Here is a 21,177-nt window from a genome sequence, read left to right on the forward strand (position 1 = left end):
AAAATGTATCTTCCAAGATGTAACATGCATTTTCAGTTCTGCATATAAGGAGATCTACAACTTCCCCTTAAGAAAGTCTACAAATCACATACAGTGCCATTTTCAGCAGTGAATGTAAGCTCCAAGTGAGACCAAGTCACATGTATGACGCACTGCTGAGATGCAGAAAATGGGCATGTGAAGCTGCTTGCTTGTGTCTGTCTTTTGCTGCCTGAGCTGGAAGATCCTTGCTGGAAGCAAAGAGCTCCTGCTTTAAGGAAGGCCTCAGTGTTTGACCACCCTCCGGGAAATACTTGTATCTCTGTAATTGTTACGATTTGTACTTTGTAATTCCTTTGCCACCTTCCCCTTCTCTGCTGTGAACCCAGGTGGCATGTGGGTGAAAACAGTGCTTTAAATAGTGAAGCTGAACACCATACACACAAATCCAGAGATGCGCAAGACATGAAAAAGAAACAAAGCTATGCTTGCCTTCAAGAATGAGGAAACATCTCAGCTGGCCCATAGAGACTAAGGCTGTTACACACAACAGCAAAGCAGCTTTCTAAAGTACATGGCTAAAATTAAGGCAAAGCAATGACAAAACAGTATGAAGAACCAAAAAGCAGTCAAGAGACACTAACCAGCCATGCCACGAAGTTATTCCTTCTAAAAGAAACCATCATTTTCACAGAAATAAACAAAATACAGAAGAACTAGTTGTGTGAAAACCCAGCATGTGCTAAAGTTTCCACAAATTTGTTGTGGTCTATGGCATGAACTCCAGAATGTACCAATGTATTGTAAAAAAAATAAGTCTTTGCTGCTCTCATTATTTAAATGAGCCTACATGTGCAGACTACAAAGATCTGGCTTCTCTTAACCCAAACAATCATCTTTTCAACTGCATTACAGCAAACAGCCAGCCAAAGTATATTTCCCCAGTTATTCTTGCTACTGGAAAGATAAATGACTGTACTCAAACTCAAGAGTAACTTTTCCACAGCAAAAAGAGCTTTTTCCACAGCTTTAGCTATAAATTACCATAAGCATTCTGTAGCATATAATATTAAAAATAAGCCTCACTACTCAAAATTACTTAAGATATTACCACAGAATAGTAGTGGTTGGAGGGGACCTCTGGGTATCACCCAGCCCATCCCCCTGCTACAGCAGCTCCGTGCAGCAGTCGCACAGGAAAGCGTCCAGGTGGGCTTTGAGTATCTCCAGAGCACGGGACTCCACAGCTGCTGTGTGCAACCTGCTCCAGTGCTCTGTCAACATCCAAGTAATTATGTTTTTCCTCATGTCCAGACTGAACTTCTGTGCACCAGTTTGTGCCCCTTCTTCTGCTACTGGGCACCACCAAAAAGAGCCTGGCCCCATCTGCTTAACTCTCATCCATTAGATATTTATAAGCACTAATGAAATCCCCTCTCAGCCTTCCCTCCTCCAGAAAGAACAGACCCAGGTCTCACCCTTTCCTCAAAGGGGAGGGCTCCAGGCCCCTCATCATCACCTGGCCCTCTGTTAGACTCTCTCCAGTAGTTCCCTGTCTTCCTCAAACTGAGGAGCCCAACACAGGACACAGTACTCCAGAAGTGACCTCACCAGGGCAGAGTAGAGGGGAGGATCACCTCCCTCAACCCGCTAACCACACTGTTCTTGACGTGCCCCAGTTTACCACTGGCATTCTGGACCACAAAGGCACACTGCTGGCTCATGGTCCCCATTGTCCACCAGGACCCCCAAGTCCTTCTCTGCAGAGCTCTTTCCCAGCAGGTCAGCCCCTAACCTGTACTGATGCACACAATTATTCCTCCCCAAGTCTAGGGCTCTATATTTGCCCTTGCTGAACCTCATTCGGTTCCCCTCTGTCCAACCCTCCAGCCTGTCCAAGTCTTGCTGGATGGCAGTACAGTCCTCCAGCATGTCTGTCATTTCTCCCAGCTTCATATCATCAACAAAATTGTGATCCAATTATGGAGCTTACGGAATCCTGCCATCTGGAATTAATGTATATACAATGTGTTTTTATCATCTCTTTCTTTCATTAAAGCAAGAAGTCAGTAACATTTTGTTTTCAAATTACACACACAACACCACTTTCTTAAAATAAGCCAGGAGCCCTGCTGTACTGTTGTCATGCTGTACTTACTATGCTCAAGAACTTGTACAAATTCCAATGATTTTCGAATTAAGTTTACCTTCCTAGTGAAGTAAGTCACTGAATACAGGTACTTCTAGGAGGAATGCGTGACCTTTACTGCAACACATAAAAGGACATGCTCTGGACAAATATAATCAGCAGTACTATTCTGATAAGTGCTCTTGCATGCCCAAGAAAGCACGCAGAGAAACAGCTCCCATGAAGTCAGAATGAAATCCAATCATTTTCTGTAGTATGTTAACCATGAACTGCTCTAAGTTCCAAAAGCCCTTTGGAATTTCCTTTAAACAAAGATTATTTGTCTGGAAAATCTACACAAGTGTATAGAAAACGGTCTGACTTATTTCATATTGGCAAATCTGCAAGAAGGAGACATTTGGAGATGAAAATATGATTTCAAAGCATACTAATTTTACTCCATAAGGCAAGTAATTTAACTAACAAAGAGTTAGTTTGCTCTGCTGCAGGAGAGCAGGACAACCGTTTTAAGCCACAGAGGCGTAGCAGATGCCCATAATTCATATGGACAATGCCAACGTTGTCTATGTGAAGAAGCACAAATGACGAGTTCCACTGTGTAAGGGTTTTAAAGTAGGTATACAAGTGTTCTTCACTTAACAGTGAGCTTGAAGTTATGGGTATGTGCTTTGCCTTCTAATACTCAAGTGACACCTATATGCATGTATTTATAAACCATCTGTAAATACACCAGCAGGTGCCTAGAGTCTGACTGCATGCAGCTTGATGAGCTATGCTGTACTTTGTACCAAACCAATAATATTATCCTGAGGAACAAGAAAAACCCTAGCTGTTCAAAGATCATAGTTTTTCCAAAAAACTGTGTCAGCATCATGTGCCCTACGAGCATCCGCCTGAGCTCTTTCTAGCTGACATGGCCCTCAGATCCCAAGCCTGACAGAGACAGGCCTACAAAACTGAGCATAATTCTTTTTCTTTGCTAATGATCTACCGCATCTCTGAATTCCAAAATAAACAAAAAATAATAATTAAAAAATCTAATTATCTGAAATAAAATATCTAGGAGCCAAACCCTAAATATCTAGAAACAGCCTCACACAAGCAGACAGACAGACTCGGAGGCACCAGCTCCTCAGGTCCACAAATAACACAAGCTATTCTTCTGGTACAATGGGTCTTTTCCAGCCCAGTGCCAAGGCATTTCTGTGAGGCAGTCTGAGGGAAGTGTGGCTCTGCACACTGTCCCAAGGAGCACGCAGGTCTGCCAGCAGTTCTCCCATCATCCCTCTCCTGCACTAGATCAACTGCATTTCAAACTGAAATTTGCCATTAAACCCGAATTAGTCCATTACATGATTAAGCATCCCTTCAGGAAGAGACAGTATAAACTCCCTGCCAGAGCACACTGTCTCTCCTTTAATTGGAGAGATTGAATCATTTTCAAATCATACGCTCCAGCTGAGCATTACTCCCAATACACACCTGCACCAGCTTTTTCTTTAAAAATACAAAATAAAAAAAAACAGCCACCAGCACCAAACTAACCCACACACATAAGCAGATTGCCTCCACTGCAGCACTGGAGGATGCAGTGAGCCTTCCTCTTGCCTCCAGTAAAGCAGGAGAAAAATCTTGCATGGCTGTTTGCCACCAGACAATGCCACCCCACGCAAATTCTTGTGGAAATCCCTCATTTTCATGGGTTTTACATCGTGGGAGCTGGTGGCTGCCTGCTCTCCCCTGGCAGTCAGAGGGAAGGAGGCCAGCGTGCTCAGCCCACTCCAGGCAGAGGGGGAAGAGAATGGGGCACCTCCCTGCACTCACCACAGCCCCAAACACATGGGGAGGGGGCTGTAGTGTCACAAGCATCAGCCACAGCGGCAGCAGCATTGTTTGCAGGGTGACAGGAAGAGAAGAACTAGACTGGACCAGTCCAGACTGGAACAAACCCCTCCTACCATTACTATTATTCACAACCCCCCACTGCCCCCCCCAGCACTGCTGTCTCTCACATTTATCAAGGAAAGAATGGCAGCAAGTGCTGGGGCTTCAGAGCCAAAAACCCAACAGCTGGGGTGGGGGTTGAAGCTGAGCAGCATCCCCCAACCCACCACCATGCAGCACAGAGAGCCAGCCGCGCTGCTGCCTGGGAGAGGAGGCAGACCCAGCTATCCTGCTCCATGGGACGCTGTGTTTTGGTGCCAGGTGGCTATTTTCAACCGGGAGTACACAACCAAATCATGCTCAGTCACTGGAGACTGCTGCAGAGCTTGGAAACTCTGCTTCTCCCATCTGCTGGCATGCATGGGCTGTGCAGGATTCCACTGCGCAAGAGATGCGCTTCAGAAGAGCTAGGAGGAAGGTTTTAGCTCACTCATTTTCTTCTTTGCCATAACCAGGCTCCCTGGCAAAGACATGCACCTCCCTGGAATCCGAATGGGTCTCTGACATCCAAGGTGCTGCCTAGTAACAGCCACAGTGCCTTCCTTAACCCATCTCAGGTATCCTATGGCTGCAGATCCCTTACCCACATGTCACCTGCCCCCTCCCCACCCCCATCCCCCTTCCCCCACACACACCATGCTGGCAGCTTGCTGTGACCAGCAGTGTGTGACACCCTGACACCCAGGCTCAGGCTTCACTCTGTGCCACAAGTCAACCCTCTGCTCCATGCTTCCCAAAAGCCACCAGCACAGCTAGCAGCAGCCAGCTGAGCAACCAGGACCAGCAGAGGCAGCCACGTTGAGGAGGCTGAGCCCTAGGCAGGAGCCTTCCAGAAGGACCTGCAGCACCTAACCTGCAGCTGTGCTGACTGACCAAGGGGAGGGGAAACGGTGCATCCTTGAGACAAGCTTTTTTCTGCTACCTTCTCTGCTTTTCAGGAGGAGGAACATCTATGGCCACAAACAGCTGACTGGGAGCAAAGGACTCCCCTTTCCTCCCGGCGCCGAGGCAACGTGCCCCGTCATTTCTGCTCCCATGCCGGAAAGAGCCACTTGTGCAACACCGCATGATTGGTGCCATAGCCTCCTGCCTCACGCTGTCACCGCGCTGCCATCAGCCGCACTGAGAGGGACAGCCGAGGTGACACGGGGCCACCTCGGGAGCGGCTCAGGTGAGGGGAGGAGAGGTGTGACAGCTCGGGAGGGAACCCGGATGGATGGCCACGGTTACAGACACACAACATGGCCTCTGCAAAGCGGAGGAGGAGAGACGCCTCGGCCACGCCGCGAGCACTTCTGTTTCCCCAGCTCCCCTGCTCGGCAGCCAGGCCCGCCCGGCGGCACCGCATTCCTTTCCGGCTGTCATTTACCGGCGGATCGGCGGCCGGCAGGGCGGCCCGCAGCGCTGCGGGCGGCTGTGACAGGAGCGGGGCCGGCGGGCCGGGGAGCGCAGGCCGGACAGCCCGTTCGCCCCGAGGGACCCCCGGCCCTCCCCACGGTGCCAGGACACACCGGCGGCACGGAACTCCCCCCGCCGCCCCGGCAGGGGACGGGGTAGGCGGCACGCAGCCCCTCCGCGGGGATCCGCCATGTTGGGGCCACCGCCGCCGCCGAGCCCCCCGCCCGCTCCCCTCGCGCCGCGGCCCCCCCCGCCCGCTCACTGCCGAGCCCCGCAGGAGCGCGACGCGGCCGCAGCTCGGCCCCGGCGCCCGGCCCGCCCCTCCCGCCCGCCGATCGGCGGGCACGGCCGGCCGCCATGTTAGCGCGGCGCCCGCTGACCCTCCGCCCGCGGCTCCCTTCGCCCACTCCATCCCCAGGACGCAGCCCCAAAGCGCCAGGCGGCGGCGGCCCCGCAGCGGCCGAGGAGAGGGGTGGCCTCGGCCGTGACTCATCCCCGCTGCACTCCGTTTGCCTCCGCCGGCGAGGGAAGAGCCGGGCTCACCCCGGCGGGGAACGGGCAGCGTGACGGCGACCTCAGCCCCGGCCCCACTTCCCCCCGGCTCCCGGGAACCCCTTGCGGGTGCGGCGGCCCCCGGCCCCGGTACTCACGTGAGATAACGGCCCGAAAGATTTGGTAAATCGTCTTCTCTTTTTAGGCGGAATTTTTAAAGAGGGATGTGGGAACCTACAGCAGAAATACAGGCGGCGGCAGCGGCGCCTTCCAGGGCCATAGGCTGCGGGGGCGACCGGCAGGGAAAGCGCAGCGCAGCGCCGGTACGGGAGGGCACGGACACAGAGAGACGGAACGGAGCGGGCCGGGGCGCGGGGCTGCGGCGGAACGGGAACGGATCGCGGGCGGCAGAGCGGCGCGGCGGGCAGAGGAGCAGGGAGCGCCGCCGGCAGGGCTCTTATAGGCGGCCCTGCCGCGGGGAGGGACCGGGACGCGCGTCACCGGCCGCGGGGCGGGAAGAGCTGCCGCCGCTCCCGCCTTCCCGCCTCCAACCCGGCTCCCCGCGGGCCTGGCCCCGCTCCTGCCCGCCCAGTGCCGGGGGCGGAGGGGGCGCTGCTCCGTCGTTCCCATTCCGCCGACGTGGAGGCGGCCGCCGGGGCAGGTGCGGGCGGCGCTCTGCATACGCTTCCCTCGGGGCACGAGTGCCGCGCCGAGCGGGACCCGCGTCCGCCGCTCTTTGTGGCGCCGGAGCGTCTTCAGAAGTGGGTTGTTTTTTTTTTTTTGAGCCGCCAGTTTGGGAATGGCACGGAACGTCACCGTGAACAGCCGGGCAAGGGGACTGCAGGGGCTTCGGAAAGACCGAAGCGTGTGTGACGCAGGCATTGGGATCGGGACGCTGAGTTGTTTCCAGATAAGGGGCCCTTGGAAGACAGTGCTCGAAAACCCACCTTTTTTTGTAGCCCTTTTTGTGGTTCCGTGCAGAGAGCAGGTCAGGAGCTGTCAGAGATCATCCTTCAGAGTCCAAGGCAGGGGGTTGCCTATATACGATTTTGTGTGACAGCCTGGATCTCCATTCCGTAACAACACTCACAGAAATGAGACCAGGCCGGTGCCATGCAGTGCTGAGCAGGTGGCAGAGGCCGGGTCCTCACAGCCGGCCAGGAGCCTCCTTCACCAAGGGAACGGGAGCCTGCTGCCTGCTGCTGATACGTGGAGCATTAAGCTGTGAGCAAAGCTCACTGGAGGAGACCGAGAATGGAATGGTTTGGGTTGGAAGGGACCTAACTCACCTCGCTCTTAGGTGAGTTTCAAGACAAGTAAATACATGAACTAATGGGATTTAGCCAACCCGCTTAGGTGCTCGTACATCTGCATGTCCTAAGGTCCTTATTACTTCATAACATCCTTGTGAGGAAGCGCAGCTCGTGCTCAAGTGGAAAACAGCCACTCAGAGACAGGGAGCTCAGGTAAAGGTCACCAAGGGGTTTGGTGGTGGAGCTGAGAACTGAACCCTGATCCCACAGTCCTGCCATCTTAGTTTCCAAAGCACACAGAGCTGCCAGGTTCCTAAAGCTCCTTCAAGCAGTTGTAGTGCTTCCAAGGTGCTAAAATCTACTGACACCCCCTCATAGAAGAGGATGGAAAGTAATTGTTTTGGAAGGTAGAACACACTAATTTACTAATTAAAACCAAAATCCTGTGGGTTAGTGCAGGTTGGATTTTTTTTCTTCCAAAGCAAAACTGGGTTTGTTGAGTTTTGTAGAAGAGAGAATGTAGAAAAGTGGCTAATAGACACACACCTGTCATCTGCAGAAATAAAATGAGACAGAAGTTCTGCAGTGTGCAGTGATGGAGTTTGTTTACTCTTCATCTGTTGTCACCTTCTCTTTTGCGAATAGTTTTAAATGAGAAGGAAGTGAGCTGACAAATGTATGCAGTCTCAGTGCAGTGTCTCATCTTTCCTGATAAGAGCACTAAGAGGATACAGATCAGCCAGTAAAATCAGGCACTTAATGCAGAAGTCAGAGGACCTCTTGCATACATTTGCGACAAGCCTCACATTCAGGAATAAAGCCAGAACAGTTTGCACTGTTGTTTTCTCAAGTGTGTTCTGAGCTATATCCCTCATTGGTGACTTGCCTGCTGTTTTGATTTCCTATTCTGGAGTAGTAAGTGCAGGAGGAGGAAAGGAATCACCGAAAACCCAAAAATATAACCCACACACTGCGGGGGGGGGGGAGGGGGAAGCTGTAAAGAGATAGGAAGAGAGATTTGGACAGATCCTGGACAAGGGTACCATAAATGTGAATCATTAACAGGTAAAAAGCAAGGAAGGATTAGAGGGGAGGACAAAGGTTATAGGGATATAACCAGAGGAGCCATTCAGACTGCTATATTCTTAGATAATACAGATTTTTTTAAATGTATTTTTGGAAGGGATTTAAACTAGGAAAAGTGCTTAGTTTAAAGTTTGGAGGAGTTTAGTGATGGTGAAGGAATAAGTAAAAATAAAAATAAAAATGGGTCAACAGTAGTTCCATGTAGAACTATTTATTTTATCTGCGTTCTTATCTTGTGATGGCAATAGCTGAAGATGTCTCAGCAGTGCATGAGGGATGTGACTGCCACATCAGTTGCTGCCATTTCATCTACATGCACCTTCCCAGAGGAGTTCTTGTTTTGCTAGGTAGGGGATGTTTTTAATATTCTTACCGTGCACATGAAAACAGGCTGACTATTGAGGAGGGGAGGACAGTCACGTAGGCCAGGAAAAAGAAGTTCAGTTTGATCTGCAATTAATTGGGGGTACTGTCAGCTATTTTAAAACATATGGAGGGAGGGAGGATTTCCTGCTCGTCGGGGAAGCAACACTTGAAAACAGAAACATAAACTTCATCCTCTCCAATCTACTGAATAAACAAAAAGAAATGGCATACTGTTCAAGAGTGAACTACATACAGAATGAGGACCCACACTTTATGCAGTGTTTCCACTTTCAGTGGTGATAATAACGCAGAAATAGAAAACTGATGTCACAGCTTGAAAGTGTATATAGTTTTAGCATTGCACTTCACAAAACTAATGCTGCTTTGTACTCTCAGGCAGAATGTAAAAAGTTCAGTAACAGCTCCTTCACTTCATTAACATTTGTCTACACTCAGTTTTAATCCTTCAATTAGTAACCTTGAGTGGCTCTGCATGCACAATGTGCTTCATGGATTATTAGAGTAATAGCTCGTGTTGTGTTCTGTAAGATGAAAAGGCAGCAGAGCACAAAAGGCAGGTACAGCCCTCATTTCCAATTGTGAGGCACTTGTACCACATTTCCTTTTCTGCCTCCACACGTGTTGTTTCCCGCATTGCTGATGGTTGGATATAGACAAAATTAGGTTTTATCCCTGTGACTCAGATAAACAGGAGCAGGAAGGACACCCTTCCCCACCTCTCATTTTGGAATGCAAAAAATACTCAGTGGTGAGGTAACCCTGTGGTCAGGAGTTTCAAACTGATTTGGGCAGATGTCTGAAGGCTGTGTAGCCTGATGACCTTCTCCACTAACGCAAAGTATTTCCTTCTCTTTATGTCTTCCTATGGGCTACCTCTTCTCGCCTCTGGTTCTCCCATTTCCTTTCCCTCTCTGATGCACTCTCTATCACCAGACATCAGCAGGGGATCAGATTCCGTTCCTGCAGGTGAGAGAATGAGATTATTTCCTCCTCCGTCTCCTCTTCCTCTTCCCTCTCTGCTGCCAACTCCTGCAGTCATCAGTGTTTTTTCTTAAAGCCTCAGGTGCAGGAATTGTATGGGTGTGCAAGAATTTCGACTTCCATCAAGAATAAAATCATGATCATAGAGAAGAGTTTGAAATGTGTTTACTGAAAACACGGAGCAACAGAAGATAAATACAAATAATAACCCACTTTTTCTGTAGGGAAAAGGTTACAGTAATTTCAGAATACTTGGACTTGGCAATATGGTTTCTCTCTTGGCTTCTTGGCTTCACGTCCATGCGGAGGCATCCGGTGCCAGGAACAGTTAGCAGTCTGTAGCTGTCCAGCAGGAGCAGCGAGCCATTGCAGTAGGAGGAAAGAAGCAGTCAAAATTTCATTTTGGTCTGAGCCGTGTAGGGGAGGAATGGCTGTGCACAGGGCAGCACAGGAGGAAAAGAAAACGAGCATGGTGACAGATGACAGGACCCCTTGTTCCCACTGTGCTATAGAAGTACCAGATTTCCAGCAGCCTCTATGTAGTAGAACAGTCTATATAAATGGGACCTGCTGGCAGTACTGTCCGTTTGGTACTCGAATCTTTGTACCTTTCTCACTACTGCATAGTTCAGAGCTATCGCTGTTCCTGTCCAGTGGAAAGAAACACTGATAAGGAGTGTTGAGGATGGATTCATAATTATTAAAAGCACAGAGGTGGTGGGAGGAAAGACATCTCTGCCTTAGCACACAGAGCAGTCGCCTCTCAGCTAAGTTTGCTGAATTATTTGCCGGATCAAAATAGCTGCAGCAGAAATCAGATCTGGTCTTGGATTAGCCTGGTTTACACAGTGAATATTTACAGAATACATCTCATACTCACGCTAAGTCATTTGAACAAAGAAAAGGTTAAAAAATGAGTATATACAGGCTCATTGTTTTGACTGACACAGGTTCTATAGAGGCATGTGGAGTGATCTGACGCTTAGAAAATTAATGGAAACAGTGGCTCAATGCACTGTGTAAGAGTATCACAAATAAGTAACACTGAATTTGGTTGTTTTAGAAAATTCTAAAGTAAAAAGAAATAACAAAGAAAAATCAGTCTTGATTTAAGAGTATCTAGCAATATGCTATAAGCACAGTTTTGCTATTTACGGATATAGCTTTCTATCAGTCCACTGCTAGAATGTCATGCACCTCTACAAAAACCTCAAGTAGATGACCAGAGATTAAAAGAAAATGTCTGTGAACTAGATATCTTACCAGCTGAATAAGGACCATCAAAGAGAATATTCAAATATGAGCATTACTGTGAAGTCCAGTGACCTGCATGCATGCAGCACATTAACTAGTTAACAGCAAGAAGATTCAATAGCTTTAAATACCTGCAAAAGAATATGGACTTCCTACTATCAAGAAACAGACCTAAGCCCAACCCAAGTTAGAAACAACTTGGACTTGTTATGTAGTAGAGATTTATTTGTGTATTGGTCATTCACATTCTAGTTCCTTGTGTCCAGGTGCCATAGAGCACCCTTTAGGTGCTGAAAGGTCAAAATGAGGTCTCCCCACAACCTTCTCTTCTCCAGACTGAACGAGCCCAATTCCCTCAGCCTTTCTTCACAGGAGAGGTGCTTCAGCCCTCTGATCATCTTTGTGGCCTCCTCTGGACCCATTCCAACAGCTCCACATCTTTCTTGAGCTGGGGTCCCCACATCCGGACACAGTGCTGCAGGTGGGGCCTCATGAAGGCAGAGTAGAGGGAAAAAATCCCTTCCATCTCCCTGCTGCCGTCCTTCTGTTGATGCAGACCAGGATGCAGTTGGCCTTCTGGGCTGCAAGTGCACACCACTGGCTCTTGTCCAGCTTTTTGTCCATACATCTGTGTTGCTGTATGTTACACTTGCAAGGATTTTTTTTCTGTCCAGATTTTTTTTTCTCAGCCCTGTATGTTTTGTATAAGTAGTCTTTCCCAAATTTGATCCTAGCTCTACACAATTAGGAGTGTTCTCACGTTCCTACGCTTGCTGGTAACTCTTATCACTCACCTTTCAGCTTGCCAAAGACACACGTGTTCTTGTGTTTTTCAGACAGCAGATGCAGCAGTTTGACTGAGCTTCCCTGGGTGCAAGGACATTTTGTCAAGCACGAGTTCCCTCTGTTTTCAGAGAGGAAGTTTTCCAACTGAGCCTTGAAGGAACACTGCACTCATCAGCGTCCCCCACTGCCCTCCTGTGTGACCTGTGAGCAGTGAGGAGGAGAGTGAACTCTTGAGACCTCATGTCAATCTGAGAGGCCTCTGAATATCTTTGTTTTCTACAAAAAAATATTTGACCCACTTAAGATGAATCTTGTTTACTTGCATGAATAGATTTACTAATGTTAGCAGGAGTAAGATAAGCAGACTGGCACTATTCACAGCACTCTGCATCTGAAATTTTGCATGCATTAGAAGTTAAGACAAACTTCCTCAAAAGGAATTTTTTTCCATAAAGAAAAGAAAACCCTTATATGCCATGAATGGCAGCAGAGACCAATGTGAAATAATTATTCCTAAAACACGAGGAGCATACAGAAGGACCTGCAGGATCTGCACATACATTGAAAGGGAGGAGCTGCACAGGTCCAACTTGCGCACTGAGTTGTCAGAGCACTGCTGTTGGCACTTGGGGCTTCTAAAGGTACGGTCTGTGAACAGGATTTTGAGTCCCTATTTGGATGCAATCAAGCTGGATTTTCTTCTCTAGTAAGCTGTGTTAATGTACCTGATGTTGTCTTGAGGCTGGCCCTGATTTCTAGGATTTGTAGCTTATAATTTCTGTTTCTACGTTCATCCTTCTGTGGTCCTCAAAATCAGGGAAAGAAATCCCTTTTTAATTTTGTTGCCATTAAAGTCCCCTGAGCCAATTGATCTTGTTCAGGACTTCAGCCACACTTTGCCCAAGAATGTGAGGAAATTTCCTGTGTCAGATGCGAGATGGAAATAGAAGTGAAATCTGGATATCTTTTGTTTGGTGTCTGATGCTCTTTTTCATACCTAGCAGCCAGGATGTGTGGCCCAGTGAGCACACTCAAACCACAAGATGCATTGCCAAGCCAGGAGTTCTCACCTGTTTCTAACAACTCCTAAACCCCAAGGTATGATCCCAAGAAGCAGATCCAGAGAGGCAGCAGGGTGAGGCTTGGCAAAGCCAACAGTGGGCAGGAGGTGCAAGCTGCTGAGAGCTGCTGCGCTGAGCCAGGCAAAGGAGCTGTGGCTCTGCTGCTCCCCTCTTCATGGAGATCTCCAGAACTGGGGATGGCAAACAGTGGCTGACAGCAGTGAGCACAGTGCCGTGGGTCTGACTATCTGTCTCACCATTATGAGAATCACCAGTAAAACCGCTCTGCAACTCTGAGAACAGGATTTGGTTTTTTTGTTAAAAACTATGTGCAAAGGGGACAGATAATTCTGTTCATGCTTGAAACAGTGAGAAAAGAACTAACAGTGAGTGCTTTGCAGAATACATTTTCCTGTGAGTAACAGATTCCAAGGCACCAAATTGTTTTTAATGGGTTATTTTGAAATAAGTAGAAAGATGCAGCCCCACTGAAATTTCTGCAAGCACTGACAGTGCCACAAATGCATTGATGTGGCAGGAACATGTTCTTTGGGTCACAGGGACATTTTCAAAATTCCACACTCCTCTTTGATGCCACTCACCAGACAGCCTTGAAAACTCATTTTGTTTCCAAAAAAACACCACCACCCTCTCCTTCTTGCCAACTTCTTTCTATGCCCTTCTCCATTTTATATAATTTTCCTGTGCATTTCAGAATTTGCTTCCCCCTTTCCACAGTGCCAGAGGCAAGGCAGAGCAACAACACTACACCAGGGAGACTTCTGTGGTTCCACAACTGGTTGTCCTCATGGCGAAGAATTGTGAAAAGCAGAGTGCATGTAAGTTACTGCCTCTACTCAGCACCATGTCTTTCCATCATTTTGGATTTGGTCCTGATCCCTTTCTGGTTACAGAACAGGGCTTCAGGCTTTTTTTTTTTTTTTTTTAATTTTTTTTAAAAGGTTTACCCTCAGGAGCCAAAGGAATGCTTACCCTGTTCTGTAAGAGAAGCAGGGTTCAGATGATTGATTATAATAATAAACTAGGGATTGTGTTTCTGAGATTTTACATGTAAACACAATCTTAAGTGTAATTGGTTTCAATGACTTCCATTTAATTCTTGAACAAACTTTCCTTTTAAATTCCACACCAGATTGGACATGGCCAAAGATAAATTGAATGCAATTAGATCTACTATTTGCTTTGATGATATGCTACATTATTTCTTACAACAAACCGTTTATTATACAAAGCTAATGGTCATACTCATGCATTTAACAAATTTAATATGTTGGAAACTGTGACAAAATGATAAGTTCCAAATTCAAGTCTGAAAAAAAAAAAACAACAAAACTTGTTCTATGAAAGAGTTGCATCTACAGTTACATCCTTGTCAATGCCCAAGTCATCACTTCCACAAAGAATTCTTAAACTAATAATTTAATGCACATTTCTCATAATTACACAAATCAGAAATCTTAATTACACTGCCTCTTCATGACAACTTTAATTTACATTCGCTTAATGAATGTATATTCTTAAGTAGAATGTCTGAATTTAAATGTTTTTATGGTGTTGTTAACATAATACTTCTTAAAACTGTTAATAAGAGCTCCAAAAAGACTTGCTCTCATCTACGCTGAGCCAGCTGTTGCACTGGGCTGCCATGGAATTATTTGAATACTCATGAAATTTACTGAAAATTAGCCTTGTATCCATCATCATCCCTTCCAAGAACAACCACAAAATGATGTAACAATGACAAAAAAGGGAATCCGTAAAACTATACCCTCATGGCTGTGACAAGAATTCTTCAGTGCATTTCCTGGAAATTTGTAAAATCAAGATGATCTTCTAATATTTAACCCAAACAATTCTTACTTTCCTCCCCACTCCTCTTGCTGAAATTTATCATGATTTCATCATGGCAACTACAAATTAATGAAGAGAGAATATAGTCCCTGAAAATACAAATATTTGATAGTAGGAATTGTTAACCCTTGAAATGCAATGCTGCTTACCACAGGGCTAATCCAACTACTCTGTGTTCTGAATTTCCACTTCAACCCTTGCCTTGTCTTGTTCATGCAGCTGAGGAACGCAAATGCCATGCCTTACAAAATAAAAACCAAAAACAGCAGCAGAACACCTGCCATCATCCATTGGCCTAAAACATAAGGGTCTAGACTTTAGGAAAAATGGCTTGCCCAAATTATACCACTTCTGCAAAGTATTAGGGATAATTTATGAATACCAGTCTTTGCTATTTGGATGCCTTTTGAAATTCCACGCTGGCAAAAGCAGGACACACATAACTTAACATCTCCAACATGGTGGGAAGTCTTCTGGTACAGCTAACAATGGAAAGCCTACTGAGATTTCTAATTTGCCATATACAGTGACATGCCAGGCACTGTGCTCCTGCCTGGCCCACCCCCAAGCTCTTTGCTTTCACAGCTCTTCCCAGCTCCAGCTGCGTCTGGCTGCAGTCCCCAGGCAGACTGCTGGTCTCACACTCTGCTGCAATGCCTTAAAGTTTCTTCTTCCTTCCATTTACCCAATTCCTTAGGGACTTTTTCTTGTCTCAGTATCACTGCTACTCCCCCTGTCTCTTTTTCTGACCTCGATGGTTTTTGCTCCCTATTTTGTAGGGGATTTTTCTTCTTGGTGGATCAGTTCCACTGAAGAAGATAGGAAGAGGTGATCCCTACAGATAGTTCAGAAAATCTACTGATGATTCAAAATAACCACTTAAAAAACACTCCAAACGCCATATTGTGTCACTGTGAAATCTTAAAAACATGGATTGTACCTTCTGCCAAGCGCTTAGTAGAAATAGGCTTGCAAGGGCACATTGCCATTTTTCTTTGAGAAGAATTAATGGAGTAGACATCCAAATCATCCTTCTTACTCTGCCGCACAAATCATGTGTTCATAAATCTGTTCACCTTGAATAAAAACAGCAAACACAACAGAAGATTTGGCACACGTGATCCTTCTTGCAGCACCACAGCTAAGACATTGTTGTGTTTGGGGCCCTTTATTCCAAAGCACTGTCTCGTTATTGTCTTTTTAAGCTGTCTGGTTTCTAAATTCTGATCAGAAGAATGCTTCCATTGTCCAGATACCAGCCTGCCTCGTGCCAGCCTGTTGGCCTGGCCGGCATTTCCTTGAGGTCCATGGTCTCCAGAAAAGGGGCCTAGAAGGTTGAGTATGGCTGGGCTGGAAGGCCTGGGGCAGCGGGCTGCACTGCGCAGCCAGGCACCTCAGCAACATGTGTTCATCACCCTATGTGTCAGAAAGTTACAGAATATCCCGAGTTGAAAGGGTCCCTCAAGGCTCATTGAGTCCAGTTCCCAGCTGGACCACAAAGGACCACTCAAAATTCCAACCCTATGTAGCCCCATGTATTGCGCACAGCGATATCTCCTCCATCTTTTTTTCCAGGTGGAAAGGATCCAGCAAACAGAGCCGCCTTCTTTCAGTGGAAGAGGACTGGATACAACTTATGCTCTGCTCTTCCTGTATACCTCCTGCAGCAGGGAGGCTGCTTGGTGCCCACACAAGTAAATGTGTCATCAGGAGGCCATGGTCACTTCTGGGGCCAGCCTGCTGCCTCTTGTACATTTCTGACAAAAACATGTAGCTAATGAAGATGACTATTTTGAAAAATAATATTTTGTAGTGGAGAATTTTCTCTATCAAACGGTGTTATTGTGCTCTTTGTAGCTGTTATAGTTTCCATGGAAATAAATAGGAGGCATTACTTACGGAGCAAACTATGTACATTTGCTTGGCACGCTGAATGAGCAAATGAGCAACATACAAGGCAAAGGGAACACTTGCAGAGCACTCCAAGGAGCCCCTGCATAAGGCTGATGGGAGCACATGCAGCTGTGCTGCCTGCAGGACGGGGCTGCTCTCTGTGCCTGACACCATTAGCATTCCTCGTCAGCCACAGCTCCCAGCACCGTCTGTGCAGAACTTGGGAAAACCAGGTCACTGTCTCGGCTCATCCTCCTTGATAAGCAGTGTTTTCTTCTGCTGCTCTGAGGCTCCGGACAGTGTAATTAGTTGTCACTAATGTTCAATTCTGTGTTCAACTGCTTCAGCCCAGGCCAAAAATGAAGGTTTTGCATAGTTTGCATGCCCTAATAGGAGGGGAACTTGAGAGAGACCCATTTTCCTTGTGTTATAATGATGCAGCTGATATTTTTCAAAAGACCAGAAAGAATACTAATGACATGTTAAGCTTTCAGCACTCCCAGAACAGAGAATAAATGAGATTCCAATGAAAATACAAAGCTATACACCTACCCGTGCCAGATAACAACTTGTACTGCAAGGCTGTCATAACGAGCAAACTGAAATCATGCCCTCAAGCAGAAAAACTGCCTGAAATTGCATTTAACTGCTTTGGGTTTGCAGGAAGATGAGAATCCTGATATTCCAAAGAAGCTGGAGGGCGGAAAAAAGGAAGAAGTTAACCCAAGTGCCAGACCAGAAATCCAGATTTCTGCAATGCGATGCTGGAGATGAGGTCTTTTAAGCTTTTGGGGAATACATTTTGAGGGGAGTGTATAGAGTTGGTCCATGGTGATTAAGCAACAAACTTTACAAACGGTCAAGTGGTTTTATACTGTGGATAAATAAATAAGCATAAATGCCCTCAAAGAATCATCTGGATGATGCAGCGTAGCTTGTTTCTTGGCAGGGCAGCTGTATCAGTAATTAAGGTTGCATTAATGCGTTCTGTAGGTGTCACTGTAATGGCAATGTCTGCATCGACCGAAGCGACTGAGCAGTGTGAGGAGCCAGGAGCTGCATGCACTCTTTGCCAAAAATGCGCTTAGAATTTGACATGCCAGAACACCATTAAAAATAGCATCACTTAAGTCATAAACAACAAGGCAAATGATATTAGCATCCACTACAGTAACTGCAAAGTCAACGTGCAGTATTTCGGGAGATGGAATATGAAGCAGAGCATGCATTAGCAGTCATTCCAAGATGGTTTCTTTGGACAGAAGAGCACCAGCTTCAAAGAACTGTATTCTGCTTTGTGTGTGCTGGGAAGCAGGGAATGAGATGAGGGGTCATGAAATTACAGCTGGAACTGATGACACTGGAAAAATTGAAATTCCTCTTTCGCAGTGATTTGGGTTAAGAAGTCCTAAGCGTGCAGTATGAGCTATATACAACTCTGCCAACAACCATAGGTCAGTTCATGTAGTAAGGTGAAAGTCAGAAAGAGAAATATTTTCTGAAAAAAAGAAAAAGAAATGTTTCTGTGTAGTAACCTTTGTAGTTAAGCATAGGTGATCCTTGCTGCCCCAGTCAGCAGAGGAATTTTATAGGTGCTTCAAATACATTAAAATACATCAATTAAATACATTAAAATACTTCAAATACATTTTACTATCATCATTATTTAAGCAGAATTCAGCCCCGGAGGCCACATAACAGTTAAACTTGTCATAACAACTCCAAATATAATAGGAGCACAAGCTCAAGATACTCTTCAGATGTGTGCTGCTAATTGCAGTTACAATGGTATTATTTTCCAGCTTCATCTCCTGCAAGCCAGCACGTTACTAACAGATGGAGAAGTAACTCATTTTGGTAAGCCCAGTCACACGTTACCTGTCTTCTCAAATGTTCCGTGTAATGAAAGCTATTGCAGAGCTAACCACAATCAGCACCATGTGGTAATGCCTCTTCAGTCCTCCGTGCTGTATTCCAACCTTGCTTTGGCTCATAACAGTGCGAATGCAATTTAAAAACTCCAGGATGGAAATCCTGCTTGGAAACATTTCCAGATTTGTACTTGAGTATTAATTGCGCTTGACGCTTAATTTGCAACAAAGAACACCTTACAGTGACTGGACGTGTGCATTGCAAAAAGTAAGATAAAGGAATGTCTGTGACGCAGATTCTTGCAGCTGACGTTCTCCGGTGATATTTAGACTATGTAAATATGGGCAATGTAAGCAGTGATCTTGTTTGCAATGTGGCTGCTGAATTCTTGGGAAGAAACCCAAACCTTGCACTTGCCTCCTTCTACAGAACAAGCCCCACAGGAGCACAGCAAGTACTCTGTTTAGATGTGGTACAGAGGAAGATCTCTGTGTAAAAAGCCCTTCTGTACTCATGAACTCTGCAAAGGAAAACATACAACAGGATGCTTTTCTTTTGTTTTTAAATACACATCTTTCAGGAGGAAAAAAATAAAAAATAAAAAATAAAAAATAGAGAGATTTCCACATTCACAAACTGTCACACATAGGTTGCTCCAAAAGTAATGCCTCCTATTTATTTCCATGGAAACTGCAACAACAGCTATAAAGGACACAATAGCTGGTAGAGCAAATTCTCAGCTGCAAAGCACTATTTTTCAACACAGCCATCACCATTAGCTGATTCATGTAGATGAACTGGTTGAGACACTCTTCATTTTGTGGGCTGACAGCTGTGCATAGCCGTCCAGAATGTGGCTTTCATGTCACTGCTGCCACTGCTGAAACGCACCACGCACCACCTCCCTGTACTCACGTCCACTGCTTGGTCTCCATAAATGTTCACCAAGCATCAGTGAATGGCAGTGGGTGCCATTTTTTCCTGCATGGAGTTAATCAATGAGACCTCTTTTCTTCATCCACACTTCCGTGTCAGACACCATTCTGTCCGCTGCCATCTGTCACACAGCAACAACATGTAGCGCAATGTTGGCTGGAAGGTTCAATCTCTACTGCCATACCACCACCATCTGCCTCTGACGTAATAACATAGGACACAATGGTTTTGAAGTGGCTTTCATAATACAGCATCCCTTTCAAAAACACTGCAGAAAACCTGCAGCAGCTCTGCTTTGACTCCTGCTCCCATATGCCTTGGCATTTTCCTCACTCCCGCTGAATGGAGGACCTTGTCTTGCTGTTGGAGTGGCCCTGGCTCAGCAGTGCCAGCTCTCGGCTAAGAACCCAGGGCAGAGTTACCCAGCAAGAGCAGAGTGGCAGATTTTTAACATCCAGTCAGAAGCTGTAGCAAGTATTGGAGCACAGATTGAGTTTGCATTATATTAGCATCTTTGTTTGTCCTTTTCTAACAGATGATACTTCTATTGCATAGTAAATGAGTGATGTTATTTGGTATTTATCTTACAATTAAAAGCTAAAAAAAAAAAGCTCAAGTCCTCTTCCCATTTCTTGGACTATGTGAGCTTAAAATGTTCACTGCTCTGCTGCACTAAATATTCTCAGAAGATTGTTAATACACTGGTGGTCACATAGCATGAAGTGGGAAAGCAGAACACTGCAGCTCACTGAGGCTGCACAGGAGCCAAGCAGAGACCTGCTAGCAGCACTGCTGCGCAGAGCCCAACTGCACTGTCTCAGGAGAGGAAAGCTTTGGTCGGGGAGGGACAGGAGGTCTGGGGGATTACAGAGCATGCAGTGCAGTGTGTTACAAATAAGAAGCAGCTCTGTGCTGGCCCTTTGTCCTGCAGGTGGCAAGGAGATTTTCTGCAGAGTCTCATTTATGCTGACGTCTCCTGTAGGAAGAATGGGCCCTGGGGCATTTATTTCTCATGCAAATATTGCAGAAAGTCTGAGATCTTCTTTGGGATCCTGAGAAATGTGGCTGTAACAGAGCAAGGCCAGCCTGCCTTCATCTGCGTTCTTATCAAGAAAACATATTGCATGCAGATCAGCTTTGTGTGCCTCAAGCTGATCACAACTCTGTATCTGAAGATTCCTGAGCTGAATGATATCCACACAGCCATCCTGCAGGAGGTGCAGTGCTCACCTCACAGATACAGCCAGACTGAGAAGGGGTATCTATGGGTCTTCTTTTCAGTAAGAAGAGCTGATGGGGCCATTTCCAGCCATCTCAAAATACACTTCAGTAAGACACCACTCTGATCAGAATAATCTACATGGTCCCAAAACACATGGGGCTAGAAAAAGTGTCTTTGCTAGCACAGGACAATTCTTGTGTTAGTTTGCTTCTGGAAATAACAAGGATTTAGACCAGTGCCTGCAAGTTTATAGACAATCCTTTAGGGACTTCATACTACCCAGGGAGCAACTGGCCAGAAACTGCCGTGCACAATTCCCCTGAAATCTGGCCCTGTTAGCCATTGCCTTTCTCTCTCAGGAAGATAGGATCACAGCAGAGGGAATTCCCAGACATGGGAGGACATGGAGCAGGGTGGGTGTTCAGACACTGAGTCTTCCTGCAGGCTCTGTTCTCAGCCTCCCCTTTCACTGGGTTCAAGGAGAGGACCGAACAAATCCCAAATTGAACAAACAAGCCCTGTGTGTCTCTACAAGCTTATCAGCGTGGATGGAGCTTTCCTCTAATTTCTTGTTTGCTTGTTTGGGAGAGAATTCTGCAGTGGCTTGACAGA

General features: G+C 46.4%; 1 protein-coding gene across 6 annotated transcripts; it reads left to right on the forward strand.

Annotated features, from left to right (window-relative positions):
• The first annotated feature begins 5,069 nt into the window (after nucleotides 1–5,069).
• LOC116216482 (uncharacterized) lies at nucleotides 5,070–19,935 on the forward strand. 6 transcript variants are annotated; one of them, XR_014882629.1, is made up of 4 exons: nucleotides 6,519–12,350; nucleotides 12,711–12,807; nucleotides 13,509–13,609; nucleotides 16,218–19,935. XR_014882629.1 is itself a non-coding variant. In XM_085221522.1 (3 exons), exons 1-3 carry the CDS (start codon nucleotides 5,285–5,287, stop codon nucleotides 16,418–16,420), a joined length of 645 nt encoding a protein of 214 aa, XP_085077648.1. In that variant the 5' UTR covers nucleotides 5,255–5,284; the 3' UTR covers nucleotides 16,421–19,935. The 6 variants fall into 6 exon arrangements, 1 of the variants encoding a protein (XP_085077648.1); XR_014882630.1 differs by lacking the exons at nucleotides 6,519–12,350; nucleotides 12,711–12,807 and adding an exon at nucleotides 5,070–5,243; XM_085221522.1 differs by lacking the exons at nucleotides 6,519–12,350; nucleotides 12,711–12,807 and adding an exon at nucleotides 5,255–5,625.
• Nucleotides 19,936–21,177: the final 1,242 nt, after the last annotated feature.

The sequence above is a fragment of the Meleagris gallopavo genome, chromosome 3, assembly GCF_905368555.1.
Source record: "Meleagris gallopavo chromosome 3, MGAL_WU_HG_1.1, whole genome shotgun sequence".
Lineage (NCBI taxonomy): Eukaryota > Metazoa > Chordata > Aves > Galliformes > Phasianidae > Meleagris > Meleagris gallopavo.